At 38.3% G+C, this 19,673-nt stretch overlaps 1 protein-coding gene across 5 annotated transcripts in view; it reads left to right on the top strand.

The window, feature by feature from the left end:
* The window catches only part of LOC107271022 (glutamate receptor ionotropic, NMDA 2B), a 95,984-nt gene that overhangs the window by 33,707 nt on the left and 42,604 nt on the right, over positions 1 to 19,673 (top strand). For all 5 annotated transcript variants that reach the window (XM_025088268.1, XM_025088267.1, XM_025088266.1 and 2 more), the window contains exons 5-6: positions 983 to 1,166; positions 10,648 to 10,786. In XM_025088268.1, coding sequence (XP_024944036.1) covers positions 983 to 1,166; positions 10,648 to 10,786 — 323 coding nt within the window. The remainder of the gene's footprint in view (positions 1 to 982; positions 1,167 to 10,647; positions 10,787 to 19,673) is intronic.

Genomic DNA, 19,673 nt, shown 5'->3' with positions numbered 1-19,673 from the left:
TCCACACATGCCAATTTTCAGTATCATTTATTGAGGTAAATGGCATAACTAGACGCTTGCAAAACTTTCTGCGACATGAAGGAACTCTCCCGTCAAATTCGTTCACTAAATTTCCAGTAAAACCTCTCTATTAGTCTAAAGAGGGGCTAGACGCAGGTTATACTTATCAAGCAATCAAGAGACTCGGTCGAGTCTCGCGCCAAGTATAGGCAACTGGCTGTATAGGGCATGAATCGTCGAATCGTCTTTACCCAAATCAACTCTTATGTACCTGTGTTTGGAATCAAATATCTTATGAAACGCTATATATAAGAAAAAGTTATTAATAAATTCGCTATAAGAATTCAGGGTTCTGAATCGATTACCACCAAGATCAATACGATTAGTGTAAGATGATTTTATTTCAGTTCCGCTGTCGTCGTTCTCGCACATTCATTTACTTGTCCATGTAACAGATGGCGCTGATTAAGATACGCTATTGAGTCTTGCGCCAAGTAAAAGCAACCGGCGGTACAGAAAAGACGATGAAGCAAGTCATGTAACTGACAATGAGTATCTTTAACGTAGACCATACAACTCACTCTGGCTTTCATGTATTCATACATTTACCTTGATATTATCACGAGTCTCGCTTTTTTATCTGGCGGTTTTAGAATATATTTCGGTACATCGTTGAGGTACAGGTAAAAGGATATGGATGGAATGAGATCCTCATGGTCCTTCTATCCCCTTTAATATTCGAATAGCAGACAAGACTATTGTATTTCGATTATAACTTCCTACAATCCATGGTTGACTAGATTAATGTTGAGTTAATGGGAGTTAATATTAATTTGATCAATCAAGAGTTTCTATCGTTTCACGTGCCAAATACAAGAGACTCAGGAATAATTATGCAAATTAGTTTTGTTAATCGATTCACAAATTGTTGATAATTGGATAATATTTTAATTCCCACAAATAAGATTATATTTTATTGCAGGTGTCCACTTCGATACGAGCAGTACAAGTCTTGTGAATGAAATCACAACTGCTATAAAAGTTTACGCATATGGAGTGGAAGACTTTGTTAACGATCCAAGTAACCGGAACCTGAGCTTAAATACGCAACTGAGCTGCGAAGGAATTGGGGAGTCACGTTGGCATACAGGGGACACCTTTTTTAGGTTGGTATTACGATATACTTGTTTTACTATGATATAAACGATAACATTTTACACTAAATTAATTACTAAATATAGGTAACATCGCCAATGTATTTCAAGTTATATACTGTGTAACGTATCTTTCTTAAGCCGACACCGATAAAAAAAAATCCGAGAACTAACCTACGTTAGCTTCGGCCGTCCACCCTTCGCTCATGCATCCGCAAGCCACGCGGACGACAGCCAATTCTTTTTCCATCGGGAACTGACGAGCCGGTATAACCTGGGAGTTGGGATGGAACAGGTTAGATAAGGTTACGCGTAAAATCGAGAAAGGCAACCGTAGGTGCTGATCTTTGGGGTCGCATAAAATCAGCAAACGCAACTGGATGCACGAACGGGAGCAGACGATTAAGGAAATGCACGGCCGCTCAGGCTGCTAGGTTGAAGTAGAAAGGGTGGGAGTAAGCGTCAGGCATAATGCGAGATACAGAGAACAACGAATCGAGAACGTAACAGAACAAATCAGAAGTATCAAATCGAAATCCCTTGAACAGTTAATAAATTGCGAGTCTTCACTGGAGCTGGTGCAGCTAATCCGTGAAGGCCGAGAACCGTATCCACAGAACACTCAGATGGGCACCACAGTAGGGCACAGCACTACACCTCCGGAACACTCACAGGAAATCTACAGAATTTCCTGGGTATCGTGAGAGGAACGTGAGAACTACACGAGCGAGAACTGTCTATACCGTATCGAAACACAGAAGAACTATCAACAGATAACACGGGAGCGCGAGCCAGCTCCTGAAACCTCGGTGGGTGCCCGAGATAGACTGCTTTGACAATAGCCAAATTTAAGAACAAATCATTCTGATTGGTCGGGATCTTTATAGCCAATAACTCTTTCTTTCCCTCGAGTTGTCCCTTTAAACCAATCGAGAGCGTTCCTCAGCGAATTGGTACGTAACTTTGGAGATCCTCTACGACCGCTTCCCCAGGGCATCGGACGACAGCTGGGCATCACATCCAAATTCTAATACGGCCCCGATCAGGGCGTGATCAGGTTGCCTGATCGGGCCATTTTAATGTTGCCCTAATTACTTTATATATATTTCTTTTTTGTTACGGGAAGATTAGTACATTGCAAAGCCGTGAATATATTTTATTGTCTTTTTGTTTATTGATTGGGATTTTAAATATTATCGTTATATATATAGAAACACTTAAAAGTAATAATAATATTTCGCGCTTATATATAAATGTATATTTTATAATATTGTTTCTTCTTTGGTATCAATATATATATATATATGGAAGCAGAGGTCTTTAATATTACACGAACTTAATATAAATATACAGGGTGTAACTGAATTGTAGCACACAGTTATTACAGTCCGACACGAAATTAACACCTAAGTAAAAAGGTCTCTTTTTCACAATTCTATAAAGTTTGGAGCTTATCGGGTCAGTGATGCACTTTTGCTTGCGGGTATCCCTGTCCCTCTGGTGGCCGGCGGTTGTATTACATGTATATAGTTTCATATTAGGGCGATTTCAGTGTTGCCTGATTTCACACCTAATACGGTAGCTCTGAATAACGCCTGACTACGGCCAAGTCAGATTTTCCATAATAGGGCTAGCCATGAAATTGCCTGATCGGGGCCTGATCCTGGTCAGGTAAGCCCTAAGAAATTTCTACGCGGGTCCAGACTATCTCCCCACGGCAGATTCGAGCACCTCGACCTCAACTCAACAATAACGAAATCTTCCGAGAGCATTGGCGTAACTATACGAATCAGTCTGAGAGCGTAGTTTCAGAGCAGGTTGACAACTCAAAGGGAACCTGAGAGCGAGAACGTTATTTGTATCGGTAGCCGCAGTCGCCTTGTGGCCATGAATCGAAAAATCACGTCAGAATTGTAACGATGAGTTCATAACAATCAGCATTTCTATAATGTCTGCAGTACTATTTTTCTTGCGGAAGATAAGAGGCATAAAAAGTAGATATTAAATTTTCAGATATATCATCAGTAAGTGCAAATACATAACTGTAATATGTTATTAATGAAGCTCGAAGTAACACGTTAAATAGCTAGTTTATTTCATGTTATTAATGTGGAAGTTTTAATTTTCCGCACAAGCTCGATAGTATGTTAAGTTTGTACATGAAAAAACGGCTTGTACCTGTAATCGTTATATAGCTAACATTTTTATACCAGCATTTTATGACAGTTCCCAGCAAATACACTTTTGTAAATGTAACATAACAGTAATAAAACCGCTTATAGAAAGTGATAAAACACAGTAAGTATATGCAATAGTAGCTACGCAACAGTGATATAAATTGGAAAATCATATTTCCTGGGAAATTAGTTCGTTTTAGGAGATACAAGTATCTTAGACCTTGAATAATTAGATTCAATGTAGTTAGTGAGAACTTAACCAGATGGCGTTGGCGGAATCGCTGATTTGCATTAACATTTTTTTTGTCTATCCTCTTCTCTATTCATTGTCTTTTTTTCGGCTTTATTCTATTGCGTTGTATTCACGGCTATTCTGAGTTGTCGTAAAAAGTTTAAAAGGTTTAAATCTGTGAAATCTGTGTTTTACTACTTTGATTCTCACGTTTGCCAATCATCGGGTTATTGACCCTTACTACGATTCCTCCTTCATCCCAAGGTCTGAAATACTACCATTTTCCGTTTTAACGCTTATAACGTGAATAATGGTTGTGCATACAGGAATCATTCCTAAATTCAAGATAATATCGGTATATTAGTGTGGGGTTATGTTACCATTCCAAATAAAGGTCTGTAGAGCATCATGGTCGACTAAGTGCTGTAGTTGACAAAGCACCACAGCTGTCAAACATTCTGAAGATTTGAAAGTTATCTCACTTGACGGTACAACGTACACACTCCGAGAAGATAATAATTGTAACTCACTCACTTTTAATTTGCCAACAATTTATTTATTTTATTTAAAAAACCATATACATACGCCTTAAAATTCTATATGTATATTTGATTAGTGCATGCTCCCTTCTTTCCCCGACCAGACGCCTGCGTCCATCGGACATTCCGCACTCCGCCTTCCTTACGTTCGTGACAACATCACTCAAGGTGTTCAAAAAGCTTAGTGCAGCTAGTACGTTATACTAATACGTTTTAATAATATAATGTTTCGTCTTAAAGTATTACTTTGATTTACATATACATTTGAAAGATACAGTTTAGCTGCGGGTTGAATGTTTAACGCCTTGCCACCTAGTCGACATATTTTCGACAACACAGTTCACAATTCGTTAAATTGAATAAAGGAATGAAATTAAAAAAGGTTATAGTTATGTGGCTTTTATTATGTTTAAGCAACATTGGAATTTTAAATAACAGCTATATGAAGATAATATAACATTGTATATTGTAGTCTAAATTATACAACAGCTATGTTTTGTGTCTGCTAGGATATTTATAATATCCCAAATTGTCATGGATTACTTTACTTGTCAGATGTATTATAATGGATGATTAGATAAGATAATTTTTTACATTTTCAAAGTTTTTATAGAGGAATCGAAAGGGCAAATTCACCAAATTTATCAGGATAGATTTTTAGTTTCAGTAATTTCTAACTTGCATATTCATCGATGTAATATATCATATAATTAAAAATCTACATGTTGATTGGTTGTCCACACCTTTAGGCCCTGCAAGCATATCAACCAAAATAGTATGAATTGATATGAATATGAATTTGCATGTTCAAAATGGATGCCAGCCCATCTAACGACACAGTTATATTACACTCGAGTAACAAGATTGTATAACATGTTTGATATAACATGTATATCCAGACAACGAAAGATGTATGAATCCTTGCTATATCCTTATGAAATGTTGCTGATATGTGTTAGATATATTATGCTTATTTTATAAAAATCTAAATGTAATATATATGAAACTTAAACATAACAAAACCTGTTAACTGTAACCTAATTTAATTTAATTCCTGTTACATTTAACGAAATATGAATTGTACCGTCGAAAGTATGTCCGCTAAGTGGTCAAGCGTGAAAATGTCAACTAGCAACTGAAGTGTATCTCTCAAATGTATTGTGACAAGAGTCCCTAACCAGACACGGGGTATCCGAGCGAGCACTAGTTCGCTGCCGCGACACTAGGTCGCCAAGGCAACTCGCATGAAAAAACATAAGACCGGGTAAATAAGTAATCCGTCGATTTTGTAGTTCTTGTTTTCTTCGCCATGGATATACGTTTTTGTATCCTGCATCTAATATCCAGCTTCTCTCACCCGAGAGAGAACCATTTTTTTTGTGATCACACACCGTCCGTTGAGAACTCTGTGGTTCTAGTTTCGTTTCAGCAACTTAGTCCAGTAGCGCAGCGTTTAGCTACCCTGGACAAATTAGCAGAGAGTGATCGCTCTCGCATTATCCGTAGCAGGAAGTGTTGGTTTCCACCGTCTCAAATCACGCCCTCATCCGTAGCTGGAAGTGTTGGCTTTCACAGCCTCAAGTCATTCCTCCGACATTTTTTATTACACCGATTGTAATAGAACCGATGGATGATACCGAATAAAGACGCAAATTATAATAAACGAGGAAAAGTTTACCCGAAAAGAAATGTTTCATTATTGCTGTAACACAAGAAGTGTATCCCTTTATCGTTCCGAACCCTGGTTCTACTCTAAGAGCTAAGTGGCCAAAATTGTCATTCGAGGGAACTGGTACTTCACCAGTCTTGACAGTTGGAAATAATATACGTTACAGTATACAAGGTGAACCACGGATCGTGATCAGTAGAGATTACTTTGTTATTAGCTGTCCGATTGCACTAAAGGAATGTTTAACACTCTTCGTTTTCAAAATAATAATATTCCGAATTGGAACAGAATTATACAGGGTGAATCACGAATCGTGATCAGTAGAGATTACTTTGTTATTAGCTGTCCGATTGAAAATGTTTTTATCAGCTTTTGCATGGTTTTAAGAGAGCTTTAACGTGATAGTGAAAAATTACTGGTCAACTATTTTTTTAATGTTTTTTCAAGGTTACCTTGAATTTTTTGGCAACTGAACATATAATTTTTTACGCCTGTCTGTTAGAGGATTTCAAGAGGAATTCAGCACATGTAAGAACATGACATTTTTTTCATCCGGTTCGAAAGAACATTAAAAAACTTTGTATCACGAGGAGAATCACAGCTACGCCGTTATTACGCAACCAATGTTGTTGACAAGTCAAAATTTACGAATCTTAATTGTAGCGATGTTCAAAATGGTGTCCACGAGCTGCAATGCACTCGCGTAGACGGTGAACAAAAGATTGTTTTGCATTCTTTATGGCCTCTCCTCTACACTGATGGCGACTGAAGACGACAGAATGGATGCGTATAACGGCGTAGCTGTGATTCTCCTCGTGATAAGGAGTATTTAGTTTTTTAATTTTCTTTCGAACCAGATGAAAAAAATGTCATGTCCTTACATGTGCCGGATTCGTCTTGAAATCTTCTAACAGACAGGCGTAAAAAAATGATATGTTCAGTTGCCAAAAATTCCAGGTAACCTTGAAAAAACATTTAAAAAAAGAGTTGACCAGTAATTTTTCACTATCACGTTAAAGCTCTCTTGAAACCATGCAAAAGCTGATAAAAACATTTTCGATCGGACTGCTAATAACACAGTAATCTCTACTGATCACGATCCGTGGTTCACCCTGTATGTATATCAGAGTAATACTTTCAGACAACGTACTTTTTCTTTAAAAGTGTGGCGTAACGTACCAGCTACATTAAGCTTTTTGAACGGCTTGAATGTAATTATTAGGTAGGAAATATCTCCGAAGGCGAACTAAATTCCTAACAAATACGATTATCACATTGATGTCAGTATTACGTAGCTATTATAGAACAATATAGAATTCATTATGACGTAGATACAATTTTTACAAGATGCTCGATTATAATATAATACGACCACTTTACAAAAAGTGAATTAAAACTTTATTAACATGCCTATGCAATGAATTGTTACATATTTGTTAAATTCCAATAATATTGTACCGTGTGGGAATTAATAGCTAACTTATGTCTTACACATTAGTTTCATGGTATATTACATTTTATATTTATGTCATATGTCGGTGCTAGCTGGGAATTGATATTGAAGGTTACATATCAAAATTCAGTGAAAGTACTGCAACTATCGGTGTATCTTTTTTCCCCCTGTGTGTAAGAGACACATGTCGTTCATTTCTTTTCCTTTCGGCCTTATCCTCGCATGAGGACATGTGCCAGTAAAGAGTTTATTCGATCAGATGTAGGAATTCGCAATACAGCTACACAGTCTGCGGAAAGCTCAAGTAGGCAATACTATGTGAACCTACAAGGTTTAAACATCGAACCCATATCGTGTTGAGCGAAGACCGTGGAGGGAGGGGGCACACTGGCACACAGGCTAATTGGACACACGTGACTTTTTATTGCTAATACTGTTCATTTTTAAATTGATGGAATAGAATTAGGTACGAAGAATATCTTACTATAGTACATATATTGTATGTGACTTAACATTAGTTTACGCTAGGTTTGGTTAGGTAAGGTTGGGATACGGTGGAATGTTTAAATTTTGGAAACTGGGTAGGTTAGTGGACAAGTATATATCGTCTGAGAGCGAACGAAGCGAGTGGGTCCGATTGGACAGAGCATTAAATGTTTGAAAAGACTCCGTCAGATAAAGATAACTTACAATATCGTTGAATTACTGAAGATCGCTCAGGAGGCAGAAGTTCGTATTTGTGTCCAATTTGGTTTTTGCGCAACTGGGCATCACTCAAAGACCGTATAGACATACAATTCAATTAGGTTTTCCTAAGAAAACTTATTGGTGAATGCCTCAGGGAGAATCAGGCGCAAACCCCGATCTTTTCAGTCGAAATTCACAACGTTACTTATTTTATTAATTTTTTAAAAATATTTATATTTTATGTACAGGTAGCTCTCCTACAACACATACCTATAACACGGTTTCGCTCTAACGCAATAAGAAAATTGCGAACACCTTTGTACAACACTGTACTTCTGCAGTACTGGATAACATGATTTTTGTTTAACATTTTTAAAAAATGATTTACCTTAAAATAATAACAGGAAGGAATAATAAACTATAGTGCCTTTACATGAAAATATATAAATAAATTATAATTTACTCATTTATAACTCTACTAGCAAATCTGACCCGTTTTAAAAACGGGAGTGATCAAATAATCGTGTTTCTTATTGGTATAAAACTTTATACCTACAAGTTTAGTATAATTTTTTAAAAATAGATAGCATACGAAAGTTGTTTACGACTCTGAAACTATATCTTTTAGTTCAATATATATTGTAAGAAAATGATTTCGTAATTTTCTAAATACAGTAAATATGATTAAATGAGTTTATTTTGTGATTTATAATTTTTACCTTATTTATGTAAGTTTCACATACGCTTCATATACAGTTCATATGTAGGTAAAACCTGTATGAAATGTATATGATCTATTGATCTGTATACTTTCCATATACAGTGCATGCCAAAAGTTCGAGAACGATCGAATATCTCTAAATATAATATATGTATTTTAGAAAAGAATGCCTGGAACAAATGTTTTGGGTTTCAAAGAAATGTATTATTTGGTGGAGGTTATTTAGTCTTGGAATGACTTTGAAACGCTGCGTTAAGATCAACGTAAATATTGTCATTAATAACCCTCATTTTATATTACGTATTCTTGTAGCTAATCTCCAGAGCTTTTCGAAACACTAGGATTGAACCTTTTTTCATGAAGAATTCTACCAGATATGAGTCTTCGAACTTTTCATCTTTTGCTACTAGTCACAATTACCGCCAGATGACGATACATTTTGAATAATGCTAATGCCAGCGCACAGAGAAAAATAATTTAGCTGTTGCAGCTATAGTTAGTTTGCTAGGCATACTTATGCTGTAAGAGCATTTTATTTTGCAAGCCCAGTGACTAACTTGCACTTTCAGCAGATCAACGTTAGTTACTGAAACAGAAAATGTATCTCTTGGATGATTTCGTGTTCGAACAAATGATTTGCTTTCAGAACTCATATACTTAGCTGGTGAAAAGAATGAAGGATTCGAATTTAAGAACGTCAGCAATTGAATATTTGCTGCAGTAACGTTTGTTTTATCAAAATATTTGTACCTGTTATCAATCAATTGCTACTGATGCCTAAAATATATGCCATTTGACAGAATTCATTAATTTGCTGTCACAACAAGCGTAGATGGCTCTAATAACAAAGGACATTTGGAAAGAGCGGAATTTGGTCTGGAATGTTATACGACGCGTTCTAATACGTTGCCGCCTCTGTTGTAAGGCGATTTATTCTGTTTCGTCCTGCGTACAAAGTCTGTCTATTGAAAGTTCAGAATGGATTATCCTGGAAACGTGAGGTCATTGTTCACGTCGTGGGGAATCGGTGAAGACGTTATTAAAGTGTTATTTCCAAAAAGTTCTTTGTAGCATCAGACAGAAATTATTATCGGCGTCGAAAATGTCGATCAATACATGTTTGAAATTAATATATCTGCAGATATGTTAAATCCAAATTTTAATAATAATTTCTTTCCATACTACTAAGGACTTTGCAAAGGAAATAAATTATTATGATCTGTCATTCCTTTTTGGTTTAGGTATCTGTTTATTTGCTGTGATGGTAAATAACATGTCAGCCGACTCTTTGCTCTGCTAACAAATTATTCGCAGATGTGAAAATTTGTCTGCTAATGACATTTGAACCCGCAGCAGCTTGTTTGTTGCTACAGCAACATACTATTGCTGTAACAGCAAAATATTACTGCTGCTATAGAAAATTGTGTTTGATTACAGTAGCAAAGCATCCACAGCAAATAAATTTATCTGTAGGAGCAGTCAATATTGCTGTCACTATATTTGCTAACGATTTTTGCTGCGATAACTTATGTCATCCTGGAATAACAAATTTGTTTTCTCCGTGCATATTGAAAGTTTAAATACTCATATCTGGTGGCATTCCTCGTGAAAAATGGTTCAATTGTGGTGTCTTGAAAAGCTCTAGTGATTAGCTACAAAAATATGTAGTATCAAATCGGGGTTCCTTTTGACAATTTGTAAGTTGACCTTAACGCAGCGTTTCAAAGTTATTTCAAGGTCAACTAATCTTCATTCGATAATACGTTTCGTGAACCCTAAAAAATTTATTACAAGCATTGTTTTCTGAAACGCGTATTTTTTTTTTTTAATATTTGACCGTTCCGAAACTTATTATACACACTGTATTTCATTTTCACCTGGGTTATAATAATATATTGAACTGAACTGAAATATCCAGAAAATCACTGTTTTTAATCACATTCATTAATTCATATGGTCGATTATGTTGGCTATCGTATATGCAGTTTTATTTTATTTATGTGTTGTATGCACAGATATTTGAAGAATGTCTCCGTGGAAGGGGATCAGGGCAAACCTAATGTCGAGTTCACACAAGATGGAGTTCTGAAAGCTGCTGAGTTGAAAATAATGAATCTACGTCCTGGAGTAAGCAAGCAACTGGTCTGGGAAGAGGTAAGCACTATGTGTATAATTGCTTGTTATATTCTTTATACTTATGTATTAACTTACATTTTTACACCGCTTGTAAATGATGTGGTAGATCAATATGCGTAATAAATACTTATTCAACATCTTTCCGAAGGGATTTGTAGGTACGGTGGCGTGAATCATGTTTCTTATGCATTCACCATCCAAAACAAAATAGTACCATTTTATTCCTTGGCAAATTCTAGGCAATACTTATTTTTGCATTTTTTAATCTACATAATAAGATTTCAACATAATCAGCATTGAAGTTGCAATAATGTCATCGATAAGAACGCGTTTGAATGGAGCGTGGAAGGGAGAGTCTATAAAAACTTTCCGTCCGTGACCCCTTTTTTCGATTCTCATTAGTCGTTCAGTGCAAGAATGCCATAAGTGTGAAGTAAAGAATGCTAAAGGTATCATCAGGTAGCCATGACAGATTCGTAAGCCGTCACTCCGCAGGAAAATATATTTTATCGGAAGGCTTCAATTTGGTGTAATAAATTTATCGGCAGTGTTTTCTATAATGAAATTATTAGGTTTCGAAGATTCTTCGCTTCCAGCTCTCGTCCGTGTGCCAACTCACACATAGAAAAAGTCATTTCCCCTTAATCTGTTATCGGGGCGTGTGATTAAGTAATTAACGAGGGACATAACGTAACGTTACATAGTCACAGATCTCGGCCGTGACCTCAGACTTCAATTTTGACAAATGAAATATAATCTATTTTCGACATTCTACGGGCTTCAGATAAACTATGGAAATCCATATCGTGTTCCGTCAAAAATATTTCACTAAACTTAAATTGAGTATCCTTAAAGTAATCATAGCAATGTCGTGGCAAATTATAGTCTTATAGTTTATTTTTATCATTAAGTAATTATAGATTCTGATTTCAAGACATGATTATAGATGGTCGTAGCGGTTGGAATGCTTGCGAATTTTATCGATATTATTATCCGGAATATTCCAAGTACTTAAGTCTTGCCTACATAAATCCAATTATCCGGATGACTTAAGTTGTTGATTAGTTGATAGATGCTCTTCCAAGTTACTGAAAATCAGGGAATGATATCAAATAGTTCAATTTTTTATAAATTTTTTGTCATATCCGCTCATCTACATAAAATAGTATATTATGCAACTAGTGCGTAAAGTGAATTTTCTTCATGAGCCATGATCGTCGGAAATGAGTCACCGGTCGAGCCGGCGACGAGTCTTGTCGCTATCACGTCAGTGTAAAACAGTCACGCACGAGTTGCATATGCTATTTGTTGCACGGCCGTAAATAAGTTTCATGTGTAAAGTTTGATTCTTAATGCGTAAAGTCTACTTTTCTCACTACACACAGTATGAAAAAAGGGACACTTTACGCACTGAAAATCGAACTTTACACATGAACTTTATTCATGGCCGTGCAAACACTATTTTATTAATATTAGAAATTAAAATATTTATGCCGAAAGTATTTAGAGTATTGATTATATATGTACGTATATACTATAAAATATTCATACTACTAAACTCTGAAAATTCTCCGACGGTAAAATGAACAAGGAGTACATAATTTTCAGAGGGTTTAATTACAGTGATAAAATGATGTTAATCACCAAAGAGAGAACTTTTAATTGAATGAGAAAAAGATGCGCAAGAAGTCTTCAACTACAGTCTAATCGGAAAAGTTTTCTTAAAGCTAGTGGAAAATACCGAAATTTGTTTGAGGACATTGACGGGATTGAGTTTCGCCCCATTTGTAAGAAATAAAGGCTCTGCTGAATTCGTCTACTGTCCTTTCAGAAGAATTGTAACAGCTTTCAGTGGTTCGACTTGCTCACGAAACATTTTGTTAAGAACGAACAGCTACCAGGAACATTTTAAGCACGTGGGCTCACACCTAAATGTAGTCGAAGCCTTTTGACTTTACAGATATAACCATTACGTGAAGTAATTATATTATAAATAAAAATGGAAAGAACAAATATAATAATTTACTTTAGAAGTTATTTCATATTTGGTGCTATTAGATTTCCGAATTGGTTTTGAATTGTTAGGATTACTGATCTGGATCTCTACTCTAGTCCAATCAACGACAGATTGGCTGACAAATTGTTATATCTTCAAGGGCCTAAGTTGATGTATATTTAATATATGCTCTCTAATTAGTTGCTCGTTTCACGATAGACAGGATGACATATTCATATGTTGGTACATTGTGGTGGTAGACATAATATTCATGAACTTTGGTAATGTGGGAAACCGTGTATCATGGTAAACCGGTTACAGTTTGTACCAATAATTGTTGACAGCTCGTGTGATTTAGAAAGTTCTAGCAGGAGGATGATCAATACGTAATGTAGTCTTCTGAGAAATCTAATATAAGTAATGAAAATATATTAATTTCTGTTGGTAGTGTAAGTCACAATAAAAAAAGTTGTTGGATTTTTTCTCAGCAACTAGAAAATCTTGTCCACGCAGAAGTTTTTACACTATTTATGATTAAAGTAATCTGTACGTTGTAACAAAAATATTTCGCTACAGGCTCTTCCCTGCCACCTGACTCAAAAGGACCACTCGCCTGGGGCTCAATTATTGCGAATTAGACTCTTTATTGCGTATCTTTTGTTTAAGGACCACGATTAGTACTGTAAGCCCCTTAGCATCTACTCTTCCATTCCTTTTTCTCATCCCCTTGGACACTGACTCGGGGATCATCGAGGACCATCCTCGAGGATCAGACACCAAAAGAAACATTGGATTAAGCATGAGGCCGAGAGGTGTGCGTTGCGTTTTAGTCAAGTATCTTGCGAGGACATCGAGGTAATAATTAGGAAATCATTGTGGCCGGGAACCTTCTCCCTGAGATCGCTCTTCTCTACCCTACTAGCCGTGCCCAGTTTTCGAGTCAGAGTAAATATTGTAAGACCTCACGAGGTCATTTGTCGGTGCTACACGGTTACCGTACCTGCGCCTAATTTTTATTTTGAGAATAGTATATTGTGCACCGAGAGCGAAAACGGGCGTTTCTGTGCCGCGTATAAAGTTGAGGTTCCCGAGACGAAGCCGAAGGGTTCTCAACTTTATACAAGGCACAAACGCCCGTTTTCTCTCGCGGTTCACATACTATTTTCTTCCACAGCGGAGCGAACGCAAGTTTTCACGTAGTGGGTGATTCTTGGGCCGGTGCAAATAAACAGATTAGTTTGGTAACTTAGGAAATTACAATAAAACATCTGTGCATTGTACAGCTTATGTGAAAAAAACAATTGCCCCGGTGGTAGCTGGTCGTTGGATTCGTCGGCAAATATCACCTCATTCCTATTCAATTTTTTAATCTTCTACGTTTCCCCATTCGAGAATTGCCCGTTTTCCCTCCTCCCGAACGGACCGAAAACGAGCGTTTTCGCTCCGCAGTTGAAGAAAAGTATTTGTGCTAGTAAGCCTTCCTTTCCTTCCTATCTCTTTACTACCAGAGCCCTTCTTCCTTCCTGATTCCCCGCTTCTACTGTCGAGTTAAAGCTCCACTGCGACATTACGTGATTCTGCGCTAGCCCCCGTTTTGTTTTGCGTTGTCTAGTTTAGCCTATTGCGCCTTTTGAGTTTTCTTTTCTTTTCATTTTACTCATCTTTTGGCTTATTTTGCTTCCTCATAGAGGAAGCTATGTGACGGTGGAAAATTTTCCTGTCGAGATTTTCATGTCACCATGTTCAGAATGTGCCAAAACGTCGATAAAACAGGTTCGGAGAAAATGTCTGGAGTTCCAGCTCCTTAACCGGCAACGATCCCAAAAATTACCTTAGCCCTAATCTCTCGAACGAACTCCTTCGTCACCGAGACGTTACGGCACAACAAATGGCCTCCCAAAATTCAAACGTGTATAACTCGAGAACGGTTTTAGCTACAGCCCCCCAATTTTGCAGGCATATGCAGCTCTATAATCCCTTCATTGACTATACATTTTCGTCATGATTCAAGCTGTGGCTCAAAATTGATGTCATTTTCAAATATCCAAAAAAAGGACGTTCGCACTCTAGCGATCGCAAATTTTGTGATAATCGTCTAAATAGTTCATGACAAAGAGATATGTATCCAAAGTTGGTTGGTATTGCATTTGGACCGAATCGATCGAAAAGTTTTGATTTTATGATATTTTGAATTTTTCAAAAAATTAAATTTATCCATATAACTCTCGTCAACTTTGACCGATTGAGCTCTAATTTTCGAAAAGTATAGAGTATCATTTAGCCGTGATATTTCTCAAATTTGGCAGAGATTGGTAAAACGGATCTGATTATACATATCTTCAAGTTTTTGAATTTCAGCCAATTCAAAAATATTACGCCCGAAGAGGTCATGCAAGAGATTTATCCTTAGATGCGTTCTCTACAGTGGAAGCGGCCATAGGATGAACGTCGATGCGGAGAGTTCACACCTGGCGCCCAACAATCCGATCTAGTTCAGATCTCGGATAGTTTTCCGGGTTTCGGCACGTTGGGAGTGGCCGTGAATTATTTGTCGGCTACGCCGTTGGCCGGCGTACGTCACAATACATACATACATACATAATAGGCAAAGAAACACAAAATAAAATTAAAACAAGCTGCAAGTTGAAACTTGCAATTTGCTTCCTCCGAATCGTAAGTAGTGTACGAAGTCCCTATATGAAGATGCCAAGAATTTAAATTTTGCAATTTGCTACCTCTGAATCGTGGGTAGTAAATGAAAATTCATCTATGAGGAAGCCAAAGATAAAAAAAAATGAAAATACTTCCTCATATAAGGACTTCGTACACTACTTACGATTCGGAGGAAGCAAATTGCAAGTTTCAACTTGCAGCTTGTTTAACGTGAGTCCCCATGCCTCTCACAACTTGGGGTGCTTCACACTGTAGAGAACGCATCTAAGGATAAATCTCTTGCATGAAACAAGCTGCAAGTTGAAACTTGCAGCTTGTTTTAATTTTATTTTGTGTTTCTTTGCCTATTATGTATGTATGTATGTATTGTGACGTACGCCGGCCAACGGCGTAGCCGACAAATAATTCACGGCCACTCCCAACGTGCCGAAACCCGGAAAACTATCCGAGATCTGAACTAGATCGGATTGTTGGGCGCCAGGTGTGAACTCTCCGCATCGACGTTCATCCTATGGCCGCTTCCACGCGATCTCCCGGCTGCTCAGCCTCAGCTAGCTGAAATGATAGAAGGGAACGTAGGGGCGACCAGATTCGAACAGTTCGGGGTACGCCAATGAAAACGCCGGTCGAAGTTTTAATATCCGTTTATTCAAAGTAGAGAAAAGTGGAGCCAGTACAGATCGACGTGTACAATAACTTCTAACGGCGAGCGCGGCCCTTCGTAAGGGCCGCAGGATTAACCGTTCCCCACCGTCCCTAGCTTGCCTTATCACGAGGCGCGTATTCCTACCACGCGGTCGCGATCCTACCAAGCTCGGTGGGCGAACCTCTTTCCTAGCGGAGATCTTCGCAGGTCAGCGTCCCGAACGCCTGAACCACCGATCTCCGCCCGGGATACGTGAATGCGACTATCCCGTCCCTTCTCCGAGGGGAACCCGTGTAGTAGGAATTGCCGCTCTCGGCGGTACTTACCGGTGTAGCGGCTTAATCCAAAAGAAAAATCCCCGGACGGACACAAAAAAAAACCAATCCAATGGGCTGCTTCGGGGTGAGAGGCCCTCGGCTCCGGCGATCACTTGCGCCCTTCCGTTCGTCCTGCACCTCCTCACTCCACACACAGCCACCCTTCCTCTCACAAAACAATATCCAGTCCATTTCACTAAGCCGCCGAAGGAATTCCCGCCTCACGAGAATTCCTGGCCCCCTCGTCCTCCCTCGTCTAGCGGGTGGACCAAAACAAAAATACCCCCCCTCCCGCGGTACCTTGCCGTCACGGTCGCTCGTCGGGACGATCAGGTGTTCAGCAGACGGCTAGCGGGAAGCGGGCGGTCGGTGGCATCATCGGTGTAGGGTATTAGCCCTCGTGCCTCGCCGTCCGATCCGCCCCGCCGCCACCGCAGCTGAACCCCCTTCCATGTCGATCGCGCGATCCTTCGACGCGGACCCGCGAGTTGTATCCCTTAATGTAACGTGATGCGCCCAAGCCAGGCGCATAATGTCACGTTACAGCATGTATGATTTATTGTACACAGGTGAAGACCTATTACAATTATTATTCTTTCTTAATTGTATCTTAACTAACTTATTCTAATATCTTATTTCTAGCTTTGGTTCACTTCGCTATCCTATGTATTTTGGTATTCAGTATCACGAGGAGTCAAGTTAGTACAATATTTTCACGCTTATTTATAAACCCCTCTAATCTAATCCCATAGGGCGAAGGCACGTAACTTACAACATGAAAACATATAACAAAAAAATTTCCGTAACATCTCATTTGGTATACCTTTTAGCTGCATCGGGAACGGTTCCTCATTCAGGTATCTCTGTCTATATGGTTCATACTGTGGGCAGCTCACAAGAACATGTTTTAGGGTTTCATTTTCATTTAAGCCACATAACTGGCATGGGGAATCTACCTCAAATTTATATATAAGGGTTTTGATTTTGAGTCTAAAACAGCTGTTACAAGCCAACCTGCATTGTGCTAACACCCTTATATACGCGACTGGCTCCTCCGACAAAAGGTAACTTTGACATTCTAATTCATTAAGTTCTTTGATTTCTTTGTAGGCTGTACTATATGTCGATGTTAGGGCACTTACTGCATCCGTTTGAAACTGTTTTTGTGTCATTGTGTGCATCAGCTGTGGTATCCCTTCAGATATTTGGTTTGGATTCATGTTTTCTATTATCCATTGACTATGATGTTTCTCCAAAATGCTTTTGATACAACTGAACCAGTTATATTTCAAGTCATTATCCTTCGATAAGCTAAGTGTCACCAGTCTGTCCATGCTTATTCGCGGGTATCTTTTTTCCGGCATTTGCAGCACCTTTATGAGAAATTTTAATGCTCTCTTAACCACTAATTTCTCGACTGTTGTGGTTCCAGTCTCTATGCTTATTAAATAGTCCGGAGTACAGCTTGGCAGTCCTAGTAGCTTCTTAAAGAAACGCTGTTGCACTTTATCTAGTACGTCAATATAATTCAATGCCCAAACTCCTCCCCCGTATAGGAGTGTTGACTCTACAATCGCATTAGACATTTTAAGCCTAGCATTCCAGTCATTAATTTTCATATTTATTAACGGTGCCCAAATTGTTCCCATCGCCAAACTAGCTTTGGTGACAAAAGTGTCCACTGCCTCCCTATAGAGACCTGACGAGGTGAATAATACACCCAAATAAGTATAGCTTTTACCCACCTTTATAACAGAGTTGTTATATTTAATGGGTTTGATTTTCTTGGGACGTCCCGCCTTCTTACAGATTAAAATTTTTGTCTTTGCTGTGTTCACCTGAAGCCTATTCTGTTGACAATATTCAGCGAGGGTATTTAATTTGGATTGCACGTCCACTATATCCTCCGCGATTATGGCCAGATCATCGGCAAACAACGTTAGATCAATTTTATCTTTGATGTTGGTAAATCCTCTCGATACGAAGAAATCAGCTATATCTGCCAGTAAAAGGGAAAATAATATCGGACTTGCCGGATCTCCCTGTAATACCCCTTGCGTAATATCAATTACCTCTGATCTACTGTTATTCTGCCCTCTAATTCTAATATTAGCTCCAGAATACAGAGACTGCAGCACCGCAATCATTTTCACACTTAATCCTGTGTCATACAGTTTGTTCCACAGAATGCTATGCACCACGGAGTCAAAAGCTCGTCTAAAATCTATGAAAGCCACATACACTTTACCCTTTGGTTTACATAATGCTAATGAGATCCTGGCGCCTAATGTAAAAATGTTGTCTTCGGAAGACCGTCCCTCTCTAAACCCCGTTTGAGTCTCAGGCAGTATATCATACCGTTCACACCAATTATTAAGTCTACTCGCTAGGATTTTCGTGAATATTTTCGCTCCTGCGTTAGCCAAGGCTATACCTCGATAGTTCATCGGATCATCTACTTCTCCTTTTTTATAAAATAAAATAATATCTGCGCTACTCCAATCAGATGGCGTTACACCTTCTTGCCAAATGTTATTGAATAACTTAACGATATATTCTAACCATTTAGGGGGCAAGGCTTTATAAAAATTCGATTGGATTCCGTCAAGTCCAGGTGCCTTATTAGGTTTCATGTCTCTAATGGCGTTAACTACTTCGTCTTTTGTAATTACATTATCAAGAACTGGATGTCTATAATCCGAATATATCGGCTGATTTACTTGTCTTAAAGGCATGATTTCCCTATAAAATTTCTGCCATACTTTAAAGGGAATGGGGCATGGATTAAAGCTCCTTTTTCTAAACTTGTTCACCGCGTCCCAAAAGTCTCTTGGAGATCGAGATTTGGAGACAAGTCCCCCGCAAAGTCTCCCTATGCTCCTTCTTGTATGTTTTTACTTTATTTGTGTATTCTTTCCGAGTCCTTTCGAACAGTGCCTCATATTCCGTATCATTTTCAATATTATTTTTATCTGTCCAAAGCCTATATGCTCTATTTACTTCCGTTTTAATATTACCTAGTTTGCTGTTGTACCAGGGTTTATTACGTCTCTCTGAACTCGATTCAACTCGAACTCTGAACTCGAACTACTTCCCAGATAGTCTCTATGAGTGTCCTGCCATTAATATTAACCCCGTCTTCGTCCTGGACCGGTTTTTCTAACCTTGTCTCTAGCTATTCTAATGTGCGTGATCTGTGAGTCTGCGACTAGAGTTTCATCAACTTGATTACAATGACCAATTCGAGCATTAAAATCCCCCCCCCCCCCAAAA

The sequence above is a fragment of the Cephus cinctus genome, unplaced genomic scaffold, assembly GCF_000341935.2.
Source record: "Cephus cinctus unplaced genomic scaffold, Ccin1 Ccin1_scaffold0864, whole genome shotgun sequence".
NCBI lineage: Eukaryota > Metazoa > Arthropoda > Insecta > Hymenoptera > Cephidae > Cephus > Cephus cinctus.
Note: the sequence above shows the minus strand (reverse complement) of the source record. Positions and strands in the feature narration are given on the sequence as shown.